Source organism: Bos javanicus, chromosome 27 (genome assembly GCF_032452875.1).
Source record: "Bos javanicus breed banteng chromosome 27, ARS-OSU_banteng_1.0, whole genome shotgun sequence".
Classification (NCBI taxonomy): Eukaryota; Metazoa; Chordata; class Mammalia; order Artiodactyla; family Bovidae; genus Bos; species Bos javanicus.
In genome coordinates this window covers 34,451,770-34,476,763 of record NC_083894.1, presented here as the reverse complement: position 1 = coordinate 34,476,763, position 24,994 = coordinate 34,451,770, and the positions used below count along the sequence as shown (strand labels likewise).

The 24,994-nt window shown below is 38.2% G+C and overlaps 1 protein-coding gene across 5 annotated transcripts in view; it reads right to left on the bottom strand.

Annotated features, from left to right (window-relative positions):
• Positions 1-869: 869 nt before the first annotated feature.
• Positions 870-24,994, bottom strand: part of LOC133240015 (disintegrin and metalloproteinase domain-containing protein 5-like) — a 113,481-nt gene continuing 89,356 nt past the window's right edge. For 3 of the 5 annotated variants that reach the window (XM_061404529.1, XM_061404525.1, XM_061404526.1), the window contains 5 exons: positions 20,086-20,176; positions 19,247-19,466; positions 2,985-3,071; positions 2,193-2,304; positions 870-1,135 (listed from right to left, as the gene is read on the bottom strand). In XM_061404529.1, coding sequence (XP_061260513.1) covers positions 1,077-1,135; positions 2,193-2,304; positions 2,985-3,071; positions 19,247-19,466; positions 20,086-20,176 — 569 coding nt within the window. In that variant the 3' untranslated portion in view covers positions 870-1,076. The remainder of the gene's footprint in view (positions 1,136-2,192; positions 2,305-2,984; positions 3,072-19,246; positions 19,467-20,085; positions 20,177-24,994) is intronic. The other 2 variants (XM_061404527.1, XM_061404528.1) reach the window with 1 other exon arrangement.

Here is a 24,994-nt window from a genome sequence, read left to right as displayed (position 1 = left end):
TACACTGAAAAAATGACTCATACTTTTGGAAATAAAGACTGCTTTGGAACTCAAAAAATGTAACCAGCAATGGGTAAGCAAGTTAGGAAGGACTTCCTCAGTTCCTTTTTTAAAACGGCAACTTATATGAAATTCAAATTAGATTTCACCAACTAAGATTACTTCTATGCTTTAAGCCATGTTCCCTGAAAAATAAATATTTAACATCCAGTGTGCTTCGGAGTGCATAAAAATGATGGGCATTTGAGACATGGATAGCCTATGTGATGAATTTAAATATTCAAAAGAGCTGACTGACAGAGAGGTGGCCTATCAGACCAAGCCTGTAGCATCAAAGTGATTGAACATGTTTGGAGAGCTGCAAAATATTAATAGTTTTTCCAAGCCTGAAAACCTGCTTTATCTAGTAAAGAAAACCCTTAGTATCCTATGCTCGACTGCTTTTGTCAAGATACTTAGCATAATGCCATTACAATGAACTGATACAATTCAGTAAATCTGGGCTTGTTAAAACAAAGCTTCAAGTCAAAATGAATTTTACATTTGATTCTATTCCACTTTGCTACCACTTAAAAGAAGGATACCTTAAAGGCTGCAAGCAGTTCAGAAAAGTATAACTGGAGAATAAAACAAAAAATATGTGTGACTGTATTGTGGCACTGAAAGAAGCATGTCAGTGTTATTTTCATTAAATATGAGGGTATCTTTAGTTATTCCCGTTACATTTTTATTCTTTCTCCTTTCTAAAAATCTTACATTTATGTATTTTAAGAAAAAAGAAGATAGCCATGCAAAACTTAAATATCTAGTACAGGGCTTTTAAAAAGAGGTAAAGTAAATTGCTTGGAGAAGGCAATGGCACCCCACTCCAGTACTCTTGCCTGGAAAATCCCATGGACGGAGGAGCCTGGTAGGCTGCAGTCCATGGGGTCGCGAAGAATCGGACACGACTGAGCGACTTCACTTTCACTTTTCACTTTTCTTGCATTGGAGAAGGAAATGGCAACCCACTCCAGTATTCTTGCCTGGAGAATCCCAGGGATGGCGGAGCCTGGTGGGCTGCCCTCTATGGGGTCTCACAGAGTCGGACACGACTGAAGTGATTTAGCAGCAGCAGCAGCAGCAAAGTAAATTGCTGTATTATAGAATACATTATATTCTCATTATAAAGTATTGTTTTTGTTCATATATTGTTACTTTTAATTGGTTTTTCTATAAACTACTACTGATCAGCAATTAGTTCTATTGCTGTTTCACTTAAATAATAGCAATTTATATAACAACCTGGAGAAGGAAATGGCAATCCACCCCGGTACTCTTGCCTGGAAAATCCCATGGACAGAGAAGCCTGATAAGCTACAGTCCATGGGGTTGCAAAGAGTCAGACACAACTGAGCGACTTCACTTCACTTATATAACAAAAGTACACAATATAGAATAATATCAAATTTGAAATAAATACTGATTTTTTCTAAATATTTATGTGAAAATAATAATATATATAGTTGCTTGTTACATGTTAAATGATTATATTTCCTTTTTTGTGTGTGTCTACACACAGTCTGATATATCTGTATTTTAATTGTCTGAGAAGTTACTCCCCTATGTATGCCTCCCCTTGGTATTCAAGCTGCATATAAGCCTGCCCAGGAGTTCATCATTTATTTGACCCAAAAGGAAAAGGGGTGAAGGTGGACAGACATCCTCTTCTGAAATCAGGAATATCCTCCAGTTGTTCCCAGTCTCATCCAGACCTACTTGATCTCAAAACAATACTCAGGAACCCTAGGGGTGGGGATATTCTCAAGGTAAAATTTTAAACTTTATGTTGGAGCCCCTACAATGCAAGAGAAAGGAGTGGCCTGAAAGATGACAATGATGACTAAACACCATTTTAAACCAAGCATATGTGAGACAATCCAAAGTGAATAATCTAGATTAACTGATCAAATTAGGTACACTGTAATTTCTTCTTTTCAAATTTCCTACTACTAGGTATAATTTTTGTTAGTAAATAATATCAACAGTGATACAGAAGGAGTACAAACTTAAAACTGTCTTAGTTTTTTAAAATCTTATGAGTAAATTAAAACCATATTTGTTGACATCAGTTGCTTTGCAATGTGGCTTGGAACCTAAACTTCATTTTCTTACGTATTGCCTTAGATTAACAAAGTTTTAAAGACACTAACCAGTTTTGTGCTGGTGTCCATCATCAACACTTCCAAACGCTTCTGGAAGTGGCTTGCAGTTAGGAGGCGCAAACCCCATCGAACAATGGCAATGGTTTAAATTATTGCATACCTGGAATAATTAGAAAATAGAACAATTTTTATGTACAAAGTTGGTTTTCCGTAGAGACCAATAAATATTCTATACTTACTGAGCAGAGAATTTATCTTAAATATATAAATTCAACAAATTGTCACAAATTTTACCTTGAAATTTCCTATATTGTAGAAAGTATATTGGCTTCTGTTGCCAAATCATTTTTAAAAATTCTTTCAACTCTCCACACAACCAGACCAAGATATTATCAGTCATCAATAACATGCCACTAATTATCATTTACTTCCTAACTTCACAGAAAAGTCTGGACACTAAATTAATGAACAAGACACTTCTAATGACCTTATTTACCAGTTCCTGCCTTTTCTCTGTAAAAATAAGATCATTTTGGTTAAATGGTAAACACAGTACCTATAGCATATCCAGCCCACATATTTACCAATCATTTTATATGTCCAGAATCATCTTAAATGTTTCTACATCTTCTCTAATAAACAGTTTGGCAATATTTCTCAAGAAAGTAAGATTGAAGCTGTAAGTTATAGACTGTTAAATCATACCAAGCAGCATGAAGATGATAAAAAATTACTCAGAAGGTTTCTTTAAATCTCCAAACTCTTGACTAAATTGTTCAAAGCATGTTACTTAAAATCACTGAAATTACTTAAATTACTTTAAAAACTGAAATTACTTACTCCTTTTGAATTACAATGAACAGCATTACTGCATATTGTAGTATTGATTTGGTATTTAACCTCTACACAGGAAAAGTTCAAACAATACTAAAACAAAGCAAAGAAATTGAAAAACAAATTCAGTCAAACTATCAAACTAGACTGTGCATATAGATAATACATGAGAAAAAAATCAAGGACTCATATTACCAACAATTGTCATAAAAATTCAAAACATAAAGTTATAATTGTCACAGCATTGAAATAAATATGAAATAAACTATGTGCCTTCATACTGTAAAAGTATAGTCATGTAAGAAGTTGAAAGTTTCATTTTCTTGCCATCTAGCACCAGAAGTCCTCTTAGAAAGAAAAACATCCAGAAAAATAATCTGGTTAGTCCTTTGAGTTTAATCATTATGTGAGGAGCATTTAAAAAAATACCCTTGGCTGTACCTGACACCATTATATCAAGATCTCGGTGGGCAGAGTTTAGACGATTACCATGAGCAGTTAGGGCTGAGAAATTTCACATGGGAGGTTGAGATAATAAAATCACGGGTATGAGGAGCAAATGAGGCATGTTACTATTCCATGTGGAGGAAAAAATGAGGAGAAAAGCAAAGCACAGATAACAGGAAACTATATGAGGTAATAGAATGATGAGAGACTCTCATGAGAGAGATGGCTAAATGGCCTTCTAAGAAAAGGAATGTTTAATGTGTACGTTTATATTGCCTTAATTCATGGCATTAAATTATGCGACCTTTTCCAATTACTCAGAATTTTTCAATAAAATCAATAGTTTACAAAAGAGTTTTGTTCTTCGCTGAGTTTTGCTTTTGGATCATAATAACAACAGGGTAGACAGAAAGAGGGGGATCAGAACTCAGAAACAGAGATTGGAGCTAATGTCATTTAGATTTCAAGAGGAGAGAGACCTCAGATCTTGTATGTGTCTGTATGTTTTCTTTCTTTTTTTTTTTTTAAATTTTACACTATTGTATTGGTTTTGCCATATATCAACATGAATCCGCCACAGGTATACACGTGTTCCCCATCCTGAACCCTCCTCCCTCCTCCCTCCCCGTACCATCCCTCTGGGTCATCCCAGTGCACCAGCCCCAAGCATCCAGTATCGTGCATTGAACCTGGACTGGCGACTCGTTTCATACATGATATTATACATGTTTCAATGCCATTCTCCCAAATCATCCCACCTTCGCCCTCTCCCACAGAGTCCAAAAGACTGTTCTATACATCAGTGTCTCTTTTCTTTTTTTCCAATGTTTTATTATTTATTTTATTTTATTTTTAAACTTTACAGTATTGTATTGGTTTTGCCAAATATCGAAACGAATCCGCCACAGGTATACATGTGTTCCCCATCCTGAACCCTCCTCCCTCCTCCCTCCCCATACCAACCCTCTGGGTCATCCCAGTGCACCAGCCCCAAGCATCCAGTATCATGCATCGAACCTGGACTGGCGACTCGTTTCATACATGATAGTATACATGTTTCAATGCCATTCTCCCAAATCTTCCCACCCTCTCCCTCTCCCACAGAGTCCATAAGACTATTCTACACATCAGTGTCTCTTTTGCTGTCTCGTATACAGGGTTATTGTTACCATATTTCTAAATTCCATATATGTGCATTAGTATACTGTATTGGTGTTTTTCTTTCTGGCTTACTTCACTCTATATAATAGGCTCCAGTTTCATCCACCTCATTAGAACTGATTCAAATGTATTCTTGTTAATGGCTGAGTAATACTCCATTGTGTATATGTACCACAGCTTTCTTTATCCATTCATCTGCTGATGGACATCTAGGTTGCTTCCATGTCCTGGCTATTATAAACAGTGCTGCGATGAACATTGGGGTACTCATGTCTCTTTCAATTCTGGTTTCCTCAGTGTGTATGCCCAGCAGTGGGATTGCTGGATCATAAGGCAGTTCTATTTCCAGTTTTTTAAGGAATCTCCACACTGTTCTGCATAGTGGCTGCACTAGTTTGCATTCCCACCAACAGTGTAAGAGGGTTCCCTTTTCTCCACACCCTCTCCAGCATTTATTATTTGTAGACTTTCGGATAACAGCCATTCTGACTGGTGTGAAATGGTACCTCATAGTGGTTTTGATTTGCATTTCTCTGATAATGAGTGATGTTGAGCATCTTTTCAGGTGTTTGTTTGCTATCTGTATGTCTTCTTTGGAGAAATGTCTATTTAGTTCTTTGGCCCATTTTTTGACTGGGTCATTTATTTTTCTGGAATTGAGCTGTAGGAGTTGCTTGTATATTTTTGAGATTAGTTGTTTGTCAGTTGCTTCATTTGCTATTATTTTCTCCCATTCTGAAGGCTGTCTTTTCACCTTGCTTATAGTTTCCTTTGTTGTGCAGAAGCTTTTAAGTTTAATTAGGTCCCATTTGTTTATTTTTGCTTTTATTTCCAATATTCTGGGAGGTGGGTCATAGAGGATCCTGCTGTGATGTATGTCGGAGAGTGTTTTGCCTATGTTCTCCTCTAGGAGTTTTATAGTTTCTGGTCTTACATTTAGATCTTTAATCCATTTTGAGTTTATTTTTGTGTCTGGTGTTAGACAATGGCACCCCACTCCAGAACTCTTGCCTGGAAAATCCCATGGATAGAGGAGCCTGGTGGGCTGCAGTCCGTGGGGTTGCTAAGAGTCAGACACGACTCAGCGACTTCACTTTCACTTTTCACTTTCATGCATTGGAGAAGGAAATGGCAACCCATCCAGTGTTCTTGCCTGGAGAATCCCAGGGACAGAGGAGCCTGGTGGGCTGCCGTCTCTGGGGGCGCACAGAGTCGGACACGACTGAAGTGACTTAGCAGTAGCAGCATGGTGTTAGAAAGTGTTCTAGTTTAATTCTTTTACAAGTAGTTGACCAGTTTTCCCAGCACCACTTGTTAAAGAGATTGTCTTTAATCCATTGTATATTCTGGCCTCCTTTGTCAAAGATAAGGTATCCATAGGTGTGTGGATTTATCTCTGGGCTTTCTATTTTGTTCCATTGATCTATATTTCTGTCTTTGTGCCAGTACCATACTGTCTTGATGACTGTGGCTTTGTAGTAGAGCCTGAAGTCAGGCAGGTTGATTCCTCCAGTTCCATTCTTCTTTCTCAAGATTGCTTTGGCTATTCAAGGTTTTTTGTATTTCCATACAAATTGTGAAATTATTTGTTCTAGCTCTGTGAAGAATACTGTTGGTAGCTTGATAGGGATTGCATTGAATCTATAAATTGCTTTGGGTAGTATACTCATTTTCACTATATTGATTCTTCCAATCCATGAACATGGTATATTTCTCCATCTATTAGTGTCCTCTTTGATTTCTTCAAATAAGCAAGATGTGACAGATACTATGATATTATCAAAAAGTATTATATAAAAGTAAATTTGAATTTACTAGAGACTAGAGGCTAGAGACTCTCTTTCAAAAATATGTACATTAATTTTCCAGTGTAGCTCTTAGAATTAATAATTTCTAGGATAAATTAGAATCTTAAACTGTTGTTGGATATATTGTTTATAGAACTTTCTGAAAACATTCTATAATTATAGAATTATATTATTGTTATAGATATAAAACAATTATATTATTGTTAATACTGTTTGCTTATTCTTATGTATAACATACATGATAACTGTATTGTACTATAGCAGAATATAATATTGTACTAATATTATTCAATTAAAACATTCATCTACCAATCAGAAAAAAAATCAAGAGTTGATCATAATAAGTTAAAAATTAATATAAATTTAGATATTCTACAGAAACAATCAATACAATTAAAGAAAGTTTTTCCAAAAACAATCCATCAGTTCAGTTCAGTTCAGTTCAGTCGCTCAGTCATGTCCAATTCTTTGCAACCCCATGAATTGCAGCACGCCAGGCCTCCCTGTCCATCACCAATTCCTGGAGTTCACTCAGACTCATGTCCATCAAGTCGGTGATGCAATCCAGCCATCTCATCCTTTGTGGTCCCCTTCTCCTCCTGCACCCGATCCCTCCCAGCATCAGAGTCTTTTCCAATGAGTCAACTCTTCGCATGAGGTGGCCAAAGTACTAGAGTTTCACCTTTAGCATCATTCCTTCCAATGAACACCCAGGACTGATCTCCTTTAGAATGGACTGGTTGGATCTCCTTGCAGTCCAAGGGACTCTTAAGAGTTCTGCAACATCACAGTTCAAAAGCATCAATTCTTCGGCACTCAGCTTTCTTCACAGTTCAACTCTCACATCCACACATGACGACTGGAAAAACCAGAGCCTTGACTAGACAGACCTTTGTTGGCAAAGTAATGTTTCTGCTTTTCAATATGCCATCTAGGTTGGTCATAACTTTCCTTCCAAGGAGTAAGCGTCTTTTAATTTCATGGCTGCAGTTACCATCAGCAGTGATTTTGGAACCCCCAAAAATAAAGTCTGACACTGTTTCCACTGTTTCCCCATCTATTTCCTAAGAAGTGATGGGACAGGATGCCATGATCTTAGTTATCTGAATGTTGAGCTTTAAGCCAACTTTTTCACTCTCCTCTTTCACCTTCACCAAGAGGCTCTTTAGTTTCCTCTTCACTTTCTGCCATAAGGGTGGTGTCATCTGCATATCTGAGGTTATTGATATTTCTCCCAACAATCTTGATTCCAGCTTGTGCTTCTTCCAGCCCAGCACTTCTCATGATGTACTCTGAATATAAGTTAAATAAGCAGGATGACAGTATGCAGCCTTGATGTACTCCTATTCCTATTTGGAACCAGTCTGTTGTTCCATGTCCAGTTCTAACTGTTGCTTCCTGACCTGCATACAGGTTTCTCTAGAAGCAGGTCAGGTGGTCTGGTATTTCCATCTCCTTCAGAATTTTCCACAGTTTATTGTGATCCACACAGTCAAAGGCTTTGGCATAGTCAATAAAGCAGAAATAAATGTTTTTCTGGAACTCTCTTGCTTTTTCGATGATCTAGCAGATGTTGGCAATTTTATCTCTGGTTCCTCTGCCTTGGACTCCCTTAGAAGAAATGGAGTAGCCATCATGGTCAACAAAAGAGTCCAAAATGCAGTACTTGGGTGCAATCTCTAAAACAACAGAATGATCTCTGTTCGTTTCCAAGGCAAACCATTCAATATCACAGTAATCCAAGTCTATGCCCCAACCAGTAACGCTGAAGAAGCTGAAGTTGAACAGTTCTATGAAGACCTACAAGACCTTTTACAGCTAACACCCAAAAAATATGTCCTTTTTATATTGGAATGCAAAAGTAGGAAGTCAAGAAACACCTGGGGTAACAGGCAAATTTGGCCTTGGAATACTGAATGAAGCAGACTAATAGAGTTTTGCCAAGAGAATGCACTGGTCATAGCAAACACCCTCTTCCTACAACACAAGAGAAGACTCTACACATGGACATCACCAGATGGTCAACACCAAAATCAGATTGATTATATTCTTTGCAGTCAAAGATGGAGAAGCTAGCTCTATACAATCAGCAAAAACAAGACCGGGAGCTGACTGTGGCTCAGATCATGAACTCCTTATTGTCGAATTCAGACTTAAATTGAAGAAAGTAGGGAAAACCACTAGACCATTCAGGCATGACCTAAATCAAATCCCTTATGATTATACAGTGGAAGTAGAAATAGATTTAAGGGACTATATCTGATAGAATGCCTGGTGAACTATGGACAGAGGTTTGTGACATTGTACAGGAGACAGGGATCAAGACCATCCCCATGGAAAAGAAATGCAAAAAAGCAAAATGGCTGTCTGGGGAGACCTTACAAATAGCTGTGAAAAGAAGAGAAGTGAAAAGCAAAGAAGAAAAGGAAAGATATAAGCATCTGAATACAGAGATCCAAAGAATAGCAAGGAGAGATAAGAAAGCCTTCCTCGGGGATCAATGCAAAGAAATAGAGGAAAACAACAGAATGGGAAAGACTAGAGATCTCTTCAAGAAAATCAGAGATACCAAGGGAACATTTCATGCAAAGATGGGCTCGATAAAGGACAGAAATGGTATGGACCTAACAGAAGCAGAAGATATTAAGAAGAGATGGCAAGAATACACAGAAGAACTGTACAAAAAAGATCTTCATGACCAAGATAATCACAATGGTATGTTCACTCACTTAGAGCCAGACATCCTGGAATGTGAAGTCCAGTGGGCCTTAGGAAGCATCACTACGAACAAAGCTAGTGGAGGTGATGGAATTCCAGTTGAGCTGTTTCAAATCCTGAAAGATGATGCTGTGAAAGTGCTGCACTCAATATGCCAGCAAATTTGGAAAACTCAGCAGTGGCCACAGGACTGGAAAAGGTCAGTTTTCATTCCAATCCCAAAGAAAGACAATGCCAATGAATGCTCGAACTACCGCACAGTTGCACTCATCTCACACGCTAATTAAGTAATGCTCAAAATTCTCCAAGCCAGGCTTCAGCAATACATGAACAGTGAACTTCTAGATGTTCAAGCTAGTTTTAGAAAAGGCAGAGGAACCAGAGATCAAACAATCCATACGACAAAAATTTTGTTCAAATAATATGTTACTCGATCCAAACTAGTATTCACAAGAGATCTTCAAATGCTAGTTAAAAATTTACTCCCTACAGTGCATGCAAAAACACTTGATTATACATTGCACAACATAAAAAATGATCTGTATAAAATTTACTTAAAAGTAATGTTGCTGTTTAAAAGAGATATCAGTTCAGTTCAGTTCAGTTGCTCAGTCATGTCCAACTCTTTGCGACCCCATGAATCTCAGCACGCCAGGCCTCCCTGTCCATCACCAACTCCCGCAGTTCACTCAGACTCACGTCTATCGAGTCAGTGATGCCATCCAGCCATCTCATCCTCTGTCATCCCCTTCTCCTCCTGCCCCCAATCCCTCCCAGCATCAGAGTCTTTTCCAATGAGTCAACTCTTTGCATGAGGTGGCCAAAGTACTGGAGTTTCAGCTTTAGCATCTTTCCTTCCAAAGAAATCCCAGGGCTGATCTCCTTCAGAATGGACTGGTTGGATCTCCTTGCAGTCCAAGGGACTCTCAAGAGTCTTCTCCAACACCAGATCATTAAAAACAAATATTGGTTCAATTTTGCTTAATAAACCTGTTAAAATTGTCCACAACTTGTAGAGACAATGGGAGAACTACACTCACCCCAAAGTCATTTTTGAACACTCATTAAAGGAAACACAAAGATTAATTATTTAAATGAATGCATTTTCCATAACTTGCTAGTGACTACTGATAAGAGCCTAGATTTTGGAAGTTACATGATAACACAGATTTTGTCTGGCAAATATATAAATGAGTTTTGTCTGACTGAAAAGATAATCCCCAAATTATGGTTTTACTGCTCTATAGCACATTAGCAGATTTTACTTTAAACCTAGCAGTTGTATTTCAACAGTCTTTTGCCCAATGGCTCTAAATATGTAGTCCTTCAAACACTCTTTGAACTTGTTCCTTCATTAGTGTGTTTGATAGGTGCTCAAATTTGTATTTGTATAAAAGCTATGTTTTTAATATTTCTGAAAGTCCTCAAGCCCCCAGTGAACTACCTAAGTAGTTTGCCATAGTCAAATTTCTTTGCCCAACAAAAGTTCCCTTTAAGCTATTTAAGTATGGACATGTATTTTCTTATATGCACATGCCTTGTAGGGTAATTTACAAGTGGCATCAAAGATTTACTTTGGCTCACTCTCCATTTCTCTTGAGTTTTGTTTTCCTTCTCAGTTTGGTTTTGAGTTGTTTTGATACCATTTCTGATTCTTAACCAGTCAGTAAGTCTGCCCATGATATATGCTGTGCTGTGCTTAGTTGCTCAGTCCTGTCTGACGCTTTGTGATCCCATGGACTGTAGCCCTCCAAGCTCCTCTGTCCATGGGGATTCTCCAGGCAAGAATACTGGAGTGCATTGCCATGCCCTCCTCCAGGGGATCTTCCCATCCCAGGGATCGAACCCAGGTCTCCTGCATTGCAGATGAATTCTTTACCAGCTGAGCTACCAAGGAAGCCCACCCATGATATATACATGTATATATATATATATTTGTGAATATATAAATACTTGAATATTTGTGAATATATAAATATATATGTGAATGTTTGCATATATGCATATGCATGTGTATACACATACAATTTTACTTATTTTACATATTACAGAATGGCTATACCTTTGGGTTATATAAATTGTTTATTTTTACCACTTAAAAAGAAAATGAGTGTGACTTTAAGGAACCGTATAATGTGTGTATAAGTTTTTAGGCTGCTAACTAGCTTCTGTATGAGAGGTAGTAATTAATTATCTACCTCTCACTTCTTTCTGAAATATGCCTTAACTGGGTTAAAATTATAATTATACAGTTGGGACATATTAGTAGCAATAATGGCAGAAGACAACCATCTCAGGGTAATGGGTTGTGTAATTGCTTTTCAAAAGACAAACTAGCTTTATCTTAATGTTATATCTGATTATTTCAGAATATAAAAGAAGATAGTCAAAGTCAAGATTTAAATGAATACAGAATATTATATTTTGTGCAAAGTAACCTTTATTTTGTTTATAATATGTGTAATCAAAAAAATAATGAGTCTGAAAAATTTTAGTAACAACTGTTCAGTTTTGGTGGGATCAATCATAAGATAATTTTAGAATGTGCCTGTGAATACTGTAGAGCCTGACAGAGGATGAGATGGTTGGATGGCATCACCAACTCAATGGACATGGGTTTGGGTAGACTCCAGCAGCTGGTGTCTACCAGGGAAGCCTGGCATGCTGCGGTTCATGGGGTCACAAAGAGTTGGACACGATTGAACGAACTGAACTGAACTGAATACTGTATTGAAGTAAAATTAGAATTTGGATTTTTAAGAATTGTATACTTAGAAATTGGTTGTGAAGTATTTTATTTGCTCTTAATAGAGGTCGTCGTCGTCGTGAAGTCACTCAGTCATGTCCGACTCTTTGTGACCCTATGGAGTGTAGCCCACCAGGCTCCTCCATCCATGGAATTTTCTAGGAATAGAAGTAGTACAATTTTTCTTTATTTCTGTAATTCACCTAAATGGGAGAGATTCAGTAGTTCATCAAAATGATTTTCTGGCTTTGTATCATGTAAATGGTTATTTTTAAAACTTCCACATATTTTTAAAAGAGCTAAAGTTCTGTATAATTTTACTACATTCACCTATTGATATGGGAGCTCTTTCATTGTCACTTTGGTTAACAGGGAGCTAAGCAAATTTTGCTATATACCAAAAATCCTTTTTAATTAAGTGACCATACCACCTTGGGCAACTGTGGTGGTTTTTATCTTACCAGTTCTGAGTCTAAAGTCAAAAAAATTTGGGGGTAATTTTTTAATACCTAAAACTATTTTTGAAATTTCTGAGATTGCAAACAGAAAGTAACAGATTTGACCTCCTATCTCATAAATAGAAGAATGCTAGAAATACTTAAATTTGTTTGGTATTCTCCATTATTTATTTATTTTTGTAAGATACTAAATTTTTAATGCAAATGCATCACACTGTAAGGGCTTTTTACAAAATAACAGAAATTATTGTTCCTAACTGCAACTGAGAAGAATTTTATATCTTTATTTTTTAATTCATTTTAAAATTTAAGTATAGCTAATTTACAATGTTGTGTTAGCTTCAGGTGTACAACAAAGTAATTCAGATGTGTATATATATATTCTTTTTCCTCTGGTGTAGGAAATGGCAACCCACTTCAGTATTCTTGTCTGGAAAATCCCATGGACAGAGGAGCCTGGTGGGATGCAGTCCATGGGGACACAAAGAGTCAAACAAGATTGAGCACACATGCAATGATGAATCTTTTTTTTTCTAATTTTATTTTATTTTTAAACTTTACATAATTGTTTTGCCAAATATCAAAATGAATCCGCCACAGGTATACATGTGTTCCCCATCCCGAACCCTCCTCCCTCGTCCCTCCCCATACCATCCCTCTGGGCCGTCCCAGTGCACCAGCCCCAAGCATCCAGCATCGTGCATCGAACCTGGACTGGCAACTCGTTTCCTACATGATATTTTACATGTTTCATTGCCATTCTCCCAAATCTTCCCACCCTCTCCCTCTCCCACAGAGTCCATAAGACTGTTCTATACATCAGTGTCTCTTTTGCTGTCTCGTACACCGGGTTATTGTTACCATCTTTCTAAATTCCATATATATGCGTTAGTATACTGTATTTATGTTTTCCTTCTGGCTTACTTCACTCTGTATAATAGGTTCCAGTTTCATCCACCTCATTAGAACTGATTCAAATGTATTCTTTTTAATGGCTGAGTAATACTCCATTGTGTATATGTACCACAGCTTTCTTATCCATTCATCTGCTGATGGACATCTAGGTTGCTTCCATGTCTTGGCTATTATAAACAGTGCTGCGATGAACATTGGGGTACACGTGTCTCTTTCCCTTCTGGTTTCCTCAGTGTGTATGCCCAGCAGTGGGGTTGCTGGATCATAAGGCAGTTCTATTTCCAGTTTTTTAAGGAATCTCCACACTGTTCTCCATAGTGGCTGTACTAGTTTGCATTCCCACCAACAGTGTAAGAGGGTTCCCTTTTCTCCACACCCTCTCCAGCATTTATTATTTGTAGACTTTTGGATCGCAGCCATTCTGACTGGTGTGAAATGGTACCTCATAGTGGTTTTGATTTGCATTTCTCTGATAATGAGTAATGATGATTCTTTTACAGATTCTTTTCTATTATATGTTACTGCAACACACTGACTATAGACCCCCGTGGTATACAGTAGACTGTTGTTGTATACCTATTTTATACATAGTAATGTATATCTTAACTCCAAACTCCTAATTTATGATAGTCTCCATTACTTCTCAGTTAAATAGCAATGTAGGAGCTGCATAGGATGACAGTATGGAGATTCCTTAAAAAACTAGGAATAAAACCGCCATATGACCCAACAATCCCACTCCTAGGTATATACCCTGAGGAAACCAAAATTGAAAGAGACACATGTATACCATTGTTCATTGCAGCACTATTTACAACAGCCAGAATATGGAAGCAACCTAGATGTTCATCGACAGACGAATGGATAAAGAAGTTGTGGTACATATACACAATGGAATATTACGCAGCCATAAAAAGGAACACATTTGAGTCAGTTCTAATGAGGTGGATGAACCCAGAACCTATTATACAGAGTAAAGTGAGTCAGAAAGAGAAAAATAAATACCATATTCTAACACATATATATGGAATCTAGAAAAATGGTACTGAAGAATTTATTTACAGGGCAACAATGAAGAAACAGTCATAGAGAATAGACGTATGGACATGGGGAGAGGGAAGGAGAGGATGAGATGTATGGAAAGAGTAACATGGAAACTTACATTACCATATGTAAAACAGATAGCCAATGGGAATTTGCTGTATGGCTCATGAAACTCAAACAGGGGCTCTGTATCAACGTAGAGGGGTGGGATGGGGAGGGAGGTTCAAAAGGGAAGAGATATATATATACCTATGGCTGATTCATATTGAGGTTTGACAGAAAACAGCACAATTCTGTAAGCAATCATCCTTCAATAAAAAATAAATAAATTTTTTTAAAAGAGGTGCATAGGATGAACTGTCGAAGAAATTCAGCCAGCTTTCCCTAGGTTAATTTTAAATGTTATTAATATAAGCAAAACTATTGGTCTCAGCATATATTGTATATGTTACAAGAATGAATTGAAAGCTCATAGAAAATCAAGTTCATTTCTCTCCATAATATTCTCTTATCCTTAAGAGAAACTTTGATCAAACACTTAATCAACAGTTATCACACTCCTGTGCTCCAATAAGAGATTTTGTTTTTCTCCATTTTCATACTATTGGTGACTCTAATAAATTAACCATTCAAACTTCATAAGCTTTTGATCAACTGGTAGTTTGTGCTTTCAGATACAGGATAGAAACTAAGTCTTCACTGACATGTAGAAAGGATCCTATAAGGTATTCTAAACTATTTGAATTTAAGAATTAGACTCATAGGTACAGGATATGGAACTTAAGCTGACACTGATTAGACAATTTCACTATGGTGTGAATTAGATATATCATATGGCTGAATCAGAATTTACTGGAATCCTTTATATCCAAAAATAAAATGCCATACAAAAGCAAACTGCTAACTCAAGATCCAGGGAAGTAAAAATTAATTATTCAGGGATAAATTAAATAATGAGAAAAATTAATTGTGGTTATGCTTTTCTGATGATAAATAAGAAAGCTTTTCTTTATCCTTCAGTTCAGTTCAATTCAGTTCAGTCACTCAGTCGTGTCCAACTCTTTGCGACCCCATGAATTGCAGCACACCAGGGCTCCCTGTCCATCACCAACTCCTGGAGTTCACTCAAACTCACGTCCATTGAGTCAGTGATGCCACCCAACCATCTCATCCTCTGTCATCCCCTTCTCCTGCCCCCAATCCCTCCCAGCATCAGAGTCTTTTCTAATGAGTCAACTCTTTGCATGAGGTGGCCAAAGTACTGGAGTTTCAGCTTTAGCATCATTCCTTCCAAAGAACACCCAGGACTGATCTCCTTTAGGATGGACTGGTTGAATCTCCTTGCAGTCCAAGGGACTCTCAAGAATCTTCTCCAACACCACAGTTCAAAAGCATCAATTCTTAGGTGTTCAGCTTTCTTCACAGTCCAACTCTCACATCCACACATGACTAATGGAAAAACCACAGCCTTGATGCATTTCTAATCTTCACTTCATTAGCTATATGCTTTTATAAACTGAAATGAAACATTTTAAACTAGTAACTGGCTCCACATGTCTCTTCAAATTCAGAAACAAAACTTTTACTGTTTCTTCACTTTTAATGGCAATGTAATTATTTATACTCTTGATAATGGTCCACACTTATTGTCCTGCAAGCTTCCCAGGTGGCTCAATGGTTAAAAAAAAAAAAAAAAATCCACCTGCCAAGGCAGGAGACACAGGATACATAGATTCTATCCCTGAGTCCCTGAGTAGGGAAGCTCTCCTGGAGGAGGAAATGGAGACCCACTCCAGTATTCTTATCTGGAATACTAACCCATGGACAGAGGAGTCTGTGGGGTCACAGAAGTGTCTGATACAATTGACTGAGTACACACACAATAAGTAACTAGAAAACTAGACTTAAGTGTGCTACTGCAGAAGAGCAGAGAAGTACCTGCAGAAAGAATGAAGAGACTGGGCCAAAGTGGAAAGGATGCTCAGTTGTGAATGTGTCTGGTAGTGAAAGTAAACTCTGATGCTGTAAACAACAATATCACATGGGAACATGGAATATTAGGTCCATGAATCAAGATAAATTGGACATGGTAAGCAGGAAATGACAAGAGTACACATCAACACTTTAGAAATCAGTGAACTGAAACAGATGGGAAAGTGCAAATTTCATTGAGATGATCATTATATCTACTATTGTGGGCAAGAATCCCTTAGAAGAAATGGAGGAGCCCTCATAGTCAACAAAAGAATCTGAAATGCAGTACTTGAATGAAATCTCAAAAATGACAGAATGATCTGTTTGTTTCCAAGGAAAAACACTGAACTTCACAGTAATACAAGTCTATGTCCAGCTAATAATGCCGAAGGAAGTTGAACAGTTCTATGAAGATGTACAAGACGTCTACAACTAACATCAAAAAAAGATATCCTTTTCATTATAGCAGACTGGAATGCAAAAGGAGGAATCAAGAGATACCTTCAGTAACAGGCAAGTTTTGGCCTTGGAGTACAAAATGAAGCACAGAAAAGGCCAATACACTGGTCACAGCAAACATCCTCTTCCTACAAGAGACAAGTCTACACATGAACATCACTAAATGGTCGATACCAAAACCAGATTAATTATATTCTTTGCAGCCAAAGAAGTGAAGCTCTATACAATCAGGAAAAAACAAGACCTGGAGCTGATTGTGGCTTGGATCATGAGCTCCTTAGTGCAAAATTTAGGCTGAAATTGAAGAAAGAAGGGAAAACCACTAGGCCACTCAGGCATGACCTAAATCAAATCCATTATGATTATACAGTGGAGGTGATAAAACAGATTCAAGGTATTAGGTCTGTTAGATAGAATGCCTGAAGAACTATGGATGGAGGTTCATAACACTGTACAGGAGGCAGTGACAAAAAACATCCCCAAGAGAAAGAAATGCAAGAAGTCAAATGGTGTCTGAGGAGGCCCTACAAATAGCTGAGAAAAGAAAAGAAGCAAAAGGCAAAGAAGAAAAGGAGAGATATACTCAACTGAATGCAGACTTCCCGAGAATAACAAGGAGAGAAAAGAAAGGCTTCTTAAGTGAACAATGCAAAGAAATAGAGGAAAACAGTAGAATGGGAAAGACTAAAGATCTCTTCAAGAACATTAAGAGATATGAAAGAAACATCTCATGTAAAGATGCACACAACAAAAGACAGAAACAGCAAGGAAGTAACAGAAGCAGAAGAAATTATGAAGAGGTAGCAAGAATACATAGAAGAACTATACAAAAAAGGTCATAGTAAACTGGACAACCATGATGGTGGGTTCACTCACCTAGAGCCAGACATCCAGAAGTGTGAAGTCAAGTAGGCATTAAGAAGCATTACTACAAACAAAGCTAGTGGAGGTGATGGAATTCCACCTGAGCTATTTCAAATCCTAAAAGATGATGCTTTTAAAGCGCTGCACTCAATATGCCAGCAAATGTGGACAACTCAGCAGTGGCCACAGGTTTGGAAAAGGTCAATTTTCATTCCAATCCCAAAGAAGGGCAATACTAAAGAATGTTCAAACTACCGTACAATTCTTCTCATTTCACATGCTAGCAAGGTAATGCTCAAAATCTTTCAAGCTAGGCTTCAACAGTACGTGAATTGACAACTTCAAGATGTACAAGCTGAATTTAGGAAAGGCAGAGGAACCAGAGATCAAATTACTAACATCCACTGGATCATAGAAAAAGCAAGAGAGTTCCCGAAAAATATCTAGCTCTTCTTTAATGACTATGCCAAAACCTTTGACTTGTGGATCACAACAAACTGTGGAAAACTCTTAAAGAAATAGGAATAACAGACAACCTTACTTGTCTCCTGAGAAATCTGTATGCAGGTCAGGAAGCAACAGTTAGAACTGGACATGGAACAACAGACTGGTTCCAAATTGGGAAAGGAGTACATCAAGGCTGTATATTGTCACCCTGCTTATTTAACTTATATGCAGAGTACATCATGTGAAATGCCTGGCTGGATGAAGCAGAAGCTGGAACCAGGATTGCTGAGAGAAATATCATAAGCTCAGATATACAGATGACACCACCCTTATGGCAGAAAGTGAAGAAAAACTAAAGAGCCTCTTGATGAAAGTGAAAGAGGAGACGGAAAAAGTTGGCTTAAAACTCAACATTCAGCAAACTAAGATCATGTCATCCGGTCCGATCATTTCATGGCAAATAGATGGGGAAACAGTGAAAACAGTGACAGACTTTATTTTTGGCAGCTCCAAAATCACTGCAGATCATGACTGCAGCCATGAAATTAAAAGACTCTTGTTCCTTGTAAGAAAAGTTATGACCAACCTAGACAGCATATAAAAAAGCAGAGACATTACTTTGCTGACAAAGGTCCGTCTAGTCAAAGCTATGGTTTTTCCAGTAGTCATGTATGGATGTAGAGTTGGACTATAAAGAAAGCTGAGCACAAAAGAATTGACACTTTTGAACTGTGGTGTTGGAGGAGACTCTTGAGAGTCCCTTGTACTGTACGGAGACCCAACCAGTCCATCCTAAAGGAAATCAGTCATGAATACTCATTGGAAGGACTGATCCTGAAGCTGAAGCTACAGTCCTTTGGCCACCTGATGCGAAAAACTGACTCATTGGAAAAGACCCTGATGCTGAGGAAAATTGAAGGTGGGAGGAAAAGGGGATGACAGAGGATGAGATGGTTGAATAGCATCACTGACTCGATGGACATAAGTAAGCTCTGGGAGTTGGTGATTGACAGGGAAGCTTGGCATGCTGCAGTCTATAGGATCACCAAGAGTGGGACACGATTAAGTGACTGAACTGAATGAACTGTGCACTTACCATGAACGACTTTTATGATAAATGATACCTCTATAAGGCTATTTTAAAAAGCATTGGTTGGTATATTGTCAAAATCAGCATAAGTATAAAATATAATTGTTAAAACACTTAAAATTTTTACTTCTAATTACCATTTCAGGACCACATATAGTGCCATCTTCTACAAATGTTTCATCTCTGTCTTCAGGTTTTTGAACTGTGGTAAATGTGTCTCTAGGTAACTTCTCAGCATTCAGAAATGCTGATGCACATATTTCATCTTGTACATGCGTATAGATCACAGATAAATTTGGTTGTGATACTAAAGTTTTATATGGCCAGGCACAAACTAATTTTCCGCACAATGTGTGACTAAAAGCATAAAGAAGGAAAAAAAAACTCTTATTATTTACAGAAATAAAGTAGATTGCTGATACAGCTAACTTTAAAAAGTATTTTGATAATTTAAATCCAAATTTCAAATGTTTTCTCTAAGTAAATTTTAGGAGCATATCAATTCATGTATGATGTGGCTCTCTGTGTTTTGTGAGGAAATGTAGCAAGGGAAAAATGAACCATTTTTGCAATCTGACAGTCCTGATCTGTTCTATATTAGCTTCTGAAATTTGAGCAAGTGATTACAGGTGTTCCATATTTTTCATTAGTAAAATGGGACAAATGATTCTAACTACAAACATTTGATATAGATAAATATACATTTAAATACATAGTATAAATATAAGTATATATAAAGGACTTCACACAATGACTACCTAATCCCATCAATAGACATGATTTTTATGATCACTGATATAACATTATAGCTATTGGACACATGTTATCTGTAGGAAGTAGGTAGTATTGTTCAGCTCAGATCATAAAACAGAGAAAACCTGTTATAAAATGGCATCTTAGTTTGTACATGTATTCCAGAATCTTAGCAATATACAAGCTATATTCCAAACAAAATTATAATTTTCTAAATACATACCTAAACAAACAAAAACCCCTGCCACAGTTTCCATATCTATCTCCTCTTGCATTTATTTCATCAAAACAAGCAAATGGAGCACCTCTAGCCCCTAAAAGAAAAAAGAAATTGTACAGAAAAGGTTGACTGAATTATTATGACCCGAATAACCACGTTGGTATGATCACTCACTTAGAGCCAGATATCCTGTTGTGTGAATTCAAGTGGGCCTTAGGAAGCATTACCACAAACAAAGTTAATGGAGGTGATGGAATTCCAGCTGAACTATTTTAAATCCTAAAAAGATGATGCTGAGAAAGTGCTACATTCAATATGCCAGCAAATTTGGAAAACTCAGCAGTGGCCACAGGTCTGGAAAAGGTCAGTTTTCATTCCAATCCCAAAGAAAGGCAATGCCAAAGAATGCTCAAACTACCGCACAATTGTTCTCATTTCACACACTAGCAAGGTAATGCTCAAAATCCTTCAAACTAGGATTCAAAATCCTTCAAACTAGTATGTGAACCAAGAACTTTCAGATGTACAAGTTGAATTTAGAAAAGGCAGAGGAACCAGAGATCAAATTGCCAACATCCACTGTATCACAGAAAAAGCAAGAGAATTCCAGAAAAACATCTAGTTCTGCTTCATTGACTATGTTAAAGCCTTTCACTGTGTGGATCACAGCAAAATGCGGAAATTCTGAAAGAGGTGGGAATATCAGACCACCTTACCTGCCTCCTGCAAAACCTGTATACAGGTCAAGAAACAATAGTTAGAACTGGACACGGAACAACAGACTGGTTCCAAATTGGGAAAGGAGTACATCCAGGCTATATACTGTCACCCTGCTTATTTTAACTTATATGCAGAGTACATCATGCGAAATGCCAGACTGGATGAAGCAGAAGCTGGAATCAAGATTGAAGGGAGAAATATCAATAACCTCAGATATGCAGATGACACCACTCTAACAGCAGAAAGCAAATAAGAACTAAAGAGCCTCTTGATGAAGATGAAAGAGGACAGTGAAAAAGCTGGCTTAAAATTCAACATTCAAAAATCTAAGATTTTAGCATCCAGTCCCATCACTTCATGGTAAACAGATGGGGGAAAATTGGCAACAGTGCCAGACTTTATTTTCTTGGGCTCCAAAATCACTGCAGAGAGTGACTGAACTCATGAAATTAAAAGACAGTTGATCCTTGGAAGAAAAGCTATGACAACCCTACACAACATATTAAAAAAAAAAATACAGAGACATCACGTTGCCAACAAAGGTCCATATGGCCAAAGCTATGGTTCTTCTAGTAGTCATGTGTGGATGTGAGAGCTGAACCATAAAGGTTGAGCGCTGAAGAACTGATGCTTTTGAACTATTGTGCTGGAGAAGAGTCTTGAGAGTCCCTTGGACAGCTAGGAGATCAAGCCAGTCAATCCTAAAGGAAATCAACCCTGAATATTCATTGGAAGGCCTGATGCTGAAGTTGAAGCTCCAATAGTTTGACCACCTGATGCAACGAGCCAACTCACTGGAAAAGACTCTGGTGCTGGGAAAGACTAAGGGCAAGAGGAGAAGGGCGCACAGAGGATGAAATGCATCCCTGACTCAATGTACATGAGTTTAAGCTAACTCAAAAATGAAGGACAGGGAAACCTGGCGTGCTGCAGTCCATGGGGTTGCAAAGTGTTGGACATGACTGAGCAACTGAAGAGCAACAACAACACATACAAGGCAAATCTGAAGCAATTTTCAAGGTAGACGATGGGTGCCCATGGGAGTTTTTAGCACAGTTTACACGCCAACCTGAAGAGGGTGAGCTAGGATGAAGAATACATTAAAGAGAGTTGTCATAGGACCATACTATGAATTATCCCATGTGAGAAAGCATTGCTAGCCTATTAGTTTCCTGGGGCTGCTGCAACAAAGCATCAAAAACTAGGTGGCATAAAATAACAGAAATTTGTTTTCTCACAGTTCTTGAGACTAAAGTCGGAAGCTAGGATGTGGGCAGGGCTGTCCTCTCTCTGAAGTCTCTAGAGGAGAACGTTCCTTGTCTTTTCTAGCTTCTGACGTTTACTGGCAATCCCTGGAATTCCTTGGCTTATTGATGTGTCATTCCAGTCACCTGGCCATCTTCTCACTTTGTTTATAGATTGCTTCCCCTCCGTGGAATGCCTAAATTTCCCCTTTTATAAGGGCGCCAGTCTAATGACCTCACTTTCACTGGATTGTCTCTGTACAGACTCCATTTACAAATAAACCCATATTTGAGCTACTGGGGATATTAGGACTTATTGAAATAAATTTCTAGGCCCAAGATGGAGCCATTCCTGGTGGGATGCCAGGTCAGCAAACCAAAACATAGATAACTTTCACGGCCCTATAAATACTCCCCTTGACCAGAAACACAGTATATCCAGCCAGCCAAACCCAACCGCCAAGAATCTGTAATGATTTATTTGTTCTAAATAAGGTCTGATATGCAATTCCAGTCAATTGGTGGAAGCTAAATACTTTTCCTTTATTCCCTGATTGCTTTCTTTTATGCAAGCTCACAGTCCTGTTTCCTTGTTTCATAGTTCTCTGGACTCCTGAGAGGGGAGATCGTCTGCTTCATGAAGCAAAAAAATAAAATTTGCTTCAGTTCAGTTCAGTCGCTCAGTCGTGTCCGACTCTTTGTGACCCCATGAATCGCAGCACGCCAGGCCTCCCTGTCCATCACCAACTCCCGGAGTTCACTCAGACTCATGTCCATCGAGTCAGTGATGCCATCCAGCCATCTCATCCTCTGTCGCCCCCTTCTCCTCCTGCCCCCAATCCCTCCAAGCATCAGAGTCTTTTCCAATGAGTCAACTCTTTGCATGAGGTGGCCAAAGTACTGGAGTTTCAGCTTTAGCATCATTCCTTCCAAAGAAACCCCAGGGCTGGTCTCCTTTAGAATGGACTGGTTGGATCTCCTTGCAGTCCAAGGGACTCTCAAGAGTCTTCTCCAACACCACAGTTCAAAAGCATCAATTCTTTGGTGCTCAGCCTTCTTCACAGTCCAACTCTCACATCCATACATGACCACAGGAAAAACCATAGCCTTGACTAGATGGACCTTAGTTGGCAAAGTAATGTCTCTGCTTTTGAATATGCTATCTAGGTTGGTCATAACTTTTCTTCCAAGGAGTAAGTAAAGTGTCTTTTAATTTCATGGCTACAATCACCATCTTCAGTGATTCTGGAGCCCAGAAAAATAAAGTCTGACACTGTTTCCACCGTTTCCCCATCTACTTGCCATGAAGTGATGGGACAAGATGCCATGATCTTCGTTTTCTGAATGTCGAGTTTTAAGCCAACATTTTCACTCTCCTCTTTCACTTTCAACAAAAGGCTTTTTAGTTCCTCTTCACTTTCTTAGATCAGTTAAATTGTACTCTTTGAATATTTTAACAGACTTAACATATCATTTTGTTAATCTTCCATAACAGGAAGATTCTCATCAATCTTATTCCATGTACTTCAAGGTTTAATAGAGTTCATTCCGATATTGTCATCATTTTGTTTACCTCTTTTCATTTTTCATTTTATGCATTTTGTCTTTTACAGAATTTTCATGACTGTTTTAATGAAAGCTTGGAAGAGTCATCCTGCAGCTGGTGTCCAGAGATCATTTTGAACCATGTTGTTGCTCTGCTCTCTTGAATGTATTAATATAGTGCATGGTGATTTGGCAGTTTCTCTTCACATTTTTAGGAAAATATTTAGAGGAAAAATAAAAATCAGCTGAAGTAGAAGTCAAACAATGAACTGATGAGGTGGATCATAAGCTCAAACTTCTACATAAGTCCCACATTCCATGTATCTCCTAGGGGTTCTGCTTCTCTGATCAAACTGTGACTGATGCAGTTGACAGAGGAAACAGCAGTTCAAGCTCTGAAAATCAGCATGAATTTTTTGTTTTTAGAACCGACCCATCAAAAAACTGAACCATGTATGATTCTGAAGGATAATTTGATATATCACAGAAAATAGATAAAGCATCAGAAATGATATGATCCAAAGCTGTGTTTCAGCCAGCTTTTGCTGGGTAGCTGTTTCTCTTCTGTATCTGACCTAACAGTCGATGATCTGCTTCAACTGAACCATTTGTCATTGACTATAAACTTGTTCTGCTTTTGTTGCAGACACCACATAACAAAGTAATGATTAATAAATATTCAAGTGGACAGAAGTACTGAAGAGACATTTTCCCAAAAGGGAAATGTGAATGGCCATCAAGTGCATGAATAGATGTCAAAGAGAGAAATGCAAATAAAACAACAATATCACCTGGTCAGAATGGCTATCATCAAAAAGAACATGAATAACACATACTGGAGAGAATGTGAATAAAGGAATCCTCATACACTGTCGGCAGGAATGTAAATTGGCAGAGCCACTGTGGAAAACATTGTGAGTGTGTAAGTTGCTTCAGTTATATCCGACTCTGTGACCCCATGGACTGTAGCCCGCCAGGCTCCTCTGTCCATGGGATTCTCTGGCCAGAATACTGGAGTGGGTTGCCATTTCCTCCTGCTGAAGCTTTTTCTCAGAATCAAGAAAATTTTACTTCCTTTAACATTAATATACACTGGGCCTATACATAGCACGGGCTTCCCAGGTGGCGCTGGTGGTAGAGAACCTGCCTGCACAATGCATCTAGATCTAACAGACATGGGCTCGATCCCTGGGTTGGGAAGATCCCCTGGAAGAGGGCACGACAACCCACTGCAGTATTCTTGCCTGGAGAATCCCATGCAAAGAGGAGCCTGGTGGGTTATGGTCCATCAGTTCAGTTCAGTTCAGTCACTCAGTCGTGCCCGACTCTTTGCGACCCCATGAACCAGTGCGGCATGCCAGGCCTCCCTGTCCATCATCAACTCCCAGAGTTTACCCAAACTC